This window comes from Schistocerca serialis, chromosome 6, assembly GCF_023864345.2.
Source record: "Schistocerca serialis cubense isolate TAMUIC-IGC-003099 chromosome 6, iqSchSeri2.2, whole genome shotgun sequence".
Lineage (NCBI taxonomy): Eukaryota > Metazoa > Arthropoda > Insecta > Orthoptera > Acrididae > Schistocerca > Schistocerca serialis.
In genome coordinates, this window is record NC_064643.1 from 503,409,487 (window position 1) to 503,413,973 (window position 4,487).

Consider the following 4,487-nt stretch of genomic DNA (forward strand, 5'->3'; position numbering starts at 1 on the left):
AATGTCTCCTGCTTTTAGTAGTCAATGAGCTACATCAGACCGAAAAATCAACAGAGACATGTGTTTGGTAATTCCTCTTTGTCTGCAATGTAGGCGGTATAGGAGCCACGCATTCACAACACACATATCAAGGAGGTGGAATACGATCCTTAGATAAAATCTTTTCACACCAATATTACTGCTATATAAAGCAACCAGCATGTCGTGCAGATCAACTCCTCCCATCAAACAGTTATATTCTCTAACAATGTCTGGCCTTGGAACATCAATATATTTTCGTTCTCCCACTGACCAACGTTTCACTGGTTCTACTGGATTTACTCCTTTGTATGATGATGCAAGAACGACAGACTTGTTATCATACCACTTCAGCGCTATGATGTTCCTTTCTGTTTCAGTTCGATAATCGTATGATCCTCATGCCTGCTTTTTCAGCTCACTGTCTGCTTTTAGATTGCAGTCTTGTGGGTCTAACAGTTCCAACAGCCAAAATGCGTTTTTCAGGGCAGAAATAAGATTGTAAGAGGTGAACCGATTGTCTGTAAACACTTTAAAATTTTTATATTTTGGCAGTCCTTCCACAAGCCTTATCACAATATCACCACTTATACCAAGACCAGTATCATTATGTACAGTTCCTTTCCCTCGGTATATTTCAAAATCGTACACAATTTCACTATCTCCAGCACGGGCAAAAACGTTTATACCCCACTTCTGTGGTTTGCTTTTTACATAATGTTTCAAGGATGAATGACCTTTGAAAGGCATGATTAATTCATCCACTGAATGATATTCCTCAGGTTCAATAATTGAAAAACCTTGTTTGATTTTCTCAACAAATGGTCTCTCCCTGAACAGCTTGTCATAATCAGGGTCCTCTCTTTGTTTCATTTTAGTGTTGTCATTCACATGTAAATAATTTCTTAGCTTATCAAACCTATTTCTAGGCATTGGGTCAGCTATTGGAGAAAATATTGTAGCCTCTGCCCAGTAAATTCTGTAACTAAGCATTTTCACTACACCTGCTAGGGTGTTTATCCTTATATACTTTTCTATTTCACGAACATTTGTATCTAAAGATGCACTTGTTTTCTGTGTGCAGTATAGATTACATTGATCGACTAGCTTCTGGATAATGTCATCACTACACATTGTTCTGAAATACTGCAAAGGTGTCAGTTCATCTCCTGGAGGGTCAGAAAAAACTGCATTACATGATGTGTCCACTTCTTCAATGTCCTTCATTCTCCACCGAAGATCCCAGTGTGTATCACACTGAATTTTCTGAGCTGAATGACTTGGTGCAAGGTTTGGCTCAGCAAGTAATCTTGAAGCTAAGGGAACATCATCTTCATCTTGGCTTGAGGGTCCAGAATTTCAACCATATCAAGGTCCATTCCTTGAAGAAACTGTATATCCAGTGTAGTAGGGTCCTGCTGCCTAGAATTTTCAGTCTCTTCCTCCACATCAGACGTATCAAGGTCCAAATCAGATAAATCACCTTCGAGAAGCAGCAATATTTCTTCTTCTGATAATGATTTTTGATTGCAAATGATCTGGTAAACAAACTAGGAATTTTTTACTAAAGCAGCAAAAAAACTGGTAAATTATATCAATAAAAATTTTAGCATATTAATATTAGTTAGTATAATAAAGCTTCAAAAGAAACTTGAAAATATTAGAGTTGCACATTATGGTAAACTTTAGTCGAAGTTATTGCATCTACTACATTTGGTAACATAACAAATGCCCAACGATGCCAAATGGAATCATAAATGTTTGTGACTTCCAAGCATAACATTACCGTAACTAGCATTATTTTCAAAGTGTTTACTAGTTATTTTACACCTTCAACAATAACTTATTAGTGCAACTTTTATATTAGTTTGCTTCATTTACCTTGATATAATATTCTGAAAGTCCAGCTGGGTGCACTGTACTGAAGACACCATGCAACAGTACTTTTGTCAAGGCATTGTAGCCTGGTGCTCTCTGTTTTAGCGAATTCACGGTAGCCAACCTAAGAACAGTGAACTTTAGAAAGCCCTGCACACTTGTTTATAATCTTTGGACAAATAGTTTCGCCTTGGGAAAAAGTTAAATATGATGATGTCATATGGCATCACTGGACTGGAAAGGGTTAAAGTCTCCTGCGGAAATACTGAAGCATGCTGCCTCTATAGGTGTCCTAATTGCGGAAGTTTTGCCGCTCCAGCAGGATGTTGTGCACGAGCTGACCTCTAGATTATGTCTCATGGGAGCATTCGCTCGAAATTTCTACAATGTTCTTCAAGCCAATCGCGAACAATTTTGGCCTGGTGACAAGGGGCATTGTCATTCATAAAAAATTCCATCCTTGTTTTGGAACATTAAGTCCATGAACCAACCTGCATAGTGCCTTGTTGACAACTTGTGTCCTTGGCTGTGTGGGCTCTGGGCCACACTCGAACCCTACAGTCAGCCCTTACGAGCTAAAAACCGGACCCATTAGATGAGGCCACTGACAGTGTGGAACCGCGCGACCGCTACGGTCGCAGGTTCGAATCCTGTCTCGGGCATGGATGTGTGTGATGTCCTTAGGTTAGTTAGGTTTATGTAGTTTTTAGTTCTAGGGGACTGATGACCTCAGCAGTTAAGTCCCATAGTGCTCAGAGCCTTTTTTTTTTTTTTTTTTTTTTTTTTTTTTTGGCCACTGTTTTCCAGTCGTTTAGGGTCCAACCGTGACGGTCACAAGTCCAGGAGAGGCGCTGCACACGATGTTGTGCTCTTAGCAGAGGCACTCGCGCAGGCTGTCTTCTGCCATAGCCCATTAACGCCAAATATCCGATTTATGTGATTATTTCACGCGTTGTTGCTCGTGTGTTATTACTGACAACTGTACGCAAACGCCGCTGCTCCCGGTCGTTAAGTAAAGGCCATAGGCCACTGCGTTCTTTGTGGTGAGGGATAATGCCTGAAATTTGGTACTCTCGGCACGCCTATGGCTCTCAGAACACCAAATTCCCTAAGGTTTTCCGAAGTGGAACAAACCATATGTCTAGCTCCAACTACTGTTCCGCGTTCAAAGTCTGTTAATTCCCACCGTGCAGCCATAATCACGTCGCACCTGAGTGCAAATGAAAGCTCCGCCAGTGTACTGTCCTTTTACAGCTCGTAAACACGACACGTCCACCATCTGTACAAGTATCTACCGCTGCGCCATGACATTTGTCAACTCAGAGTATATCATACAACTGGGGACGACGTACACCACGAAGTGAATGGAGTCAGGTACCTTGGAAGCTACATAACTTACGACGGACAAAATAAGAAAGAAGTAAGAAGCAGTAAGGTCAGAGAAAACGTCAAATGGTTCTGAGCACTATGGGACTTAACATCTGAGGTCATCAGTCCCCTATAACTTAGAACTACTTAAACCTAACTAACCTAAGGACATCAAACACATCCATGCCCGAGGCAGGAGTCGAACCTGCGACCGTAGCGGTCGCGCGGTTCCAGACTGAAGCGCCTAGAACTGCTCGCCCACACAGGCCGGTCGAGAAAACATCCTTCATTCTACTGGTATCAAATACATTCCTTAATTTGAGGTGGAAATTTCTGAGAACATTTGTCTGACTGTGGGAAAATTGGCAAAGAAGAGAATTATAGCGAAATGTGATGTTACAGGAGCTTAAAAAACCAGAACTTCTTCGCTAAAATGAGGAAGAATAGAGTATGTGGGGAACACTAACTACAAGAAGAAAATAGGATGATATGTCATTTGACGTAAAAGTTTACTGGGTGTGGTACCGCGTAATAATGTATAAAACTGCTGCTGATGGAGAAAAACCAACGTTTCGGCCACGGTTGCAGCGGCCTTCTGGGGACGACGGTTCAATCCCGCGTCCGGCCATCCTGATTTAGGTTTTCCGTGATTTCCCTAAATCGCTCCAGGCAAATGCCGGGATGGTTCCTTTGCAAGGGCACGGCCGATTTCCTTCCCCGTCCTTCCCCAATCCGATGAGACCTATGACCTCGCTGTTTGGTCTCTTCCCCCAAGCAACCCAACCCTGTTCTGGGCCTACTGGCGCTTTCTAACTATGCAGTAGTCTTGTCAACAAGAGGCAAGACCGCTACCGGCGTGTAACTACCGCCGCGCGGCCGAGGTCCAGCATTTGGTAAACACAGCCAACTTCTCATTCGCTGGTGACCGCCTGTAAGTAGGCTGTTTAGGTTTTTTTATTGGTAACGCTACATAGCGCTCTGTATGAAAATCACTGGCTGTGCTGTGTACAGTCTGTGGCTAGTTTGCATTGTTGTCTGCCATTGTAGTGTTGGGCAGATGGATGTGAACAGCTCGTAGCGTTGCGAAGTTGGAGGTGAGCCGCCAGCAGTGGTGGATGTGGGGAGAGAAATGGCGGAGTTTTGAAATTTGTAAGACTGGATGTCATGAACTGCTATGTATATTATGATTTTTCAACACTATTAAGGTAAATACATTGTTTGTT

General features: G+C 42.4%; 1 protein-coding gene across 1 annotated transcript; it reads right to left on the reverse strand.

The window, feature by feature from the left end:
- Positions 1-417: 417 nt before the first annotated feature.
- LOC126484953 (piggyBac transposable element-derived protein 3-like) lies at positions 418-1,245 on the reverse strand. Its single transcript, XM_050108555.1, has one exon. The coding sequence runs from the start codon at positions 1,243-1,245 to the stop codon at positions 418-420; it is 828 nt and encodes a 275-aa protein (XP_049964512.1).
- Positions 1,246-4,487: the final 3,242 nt, after the last annotated feature.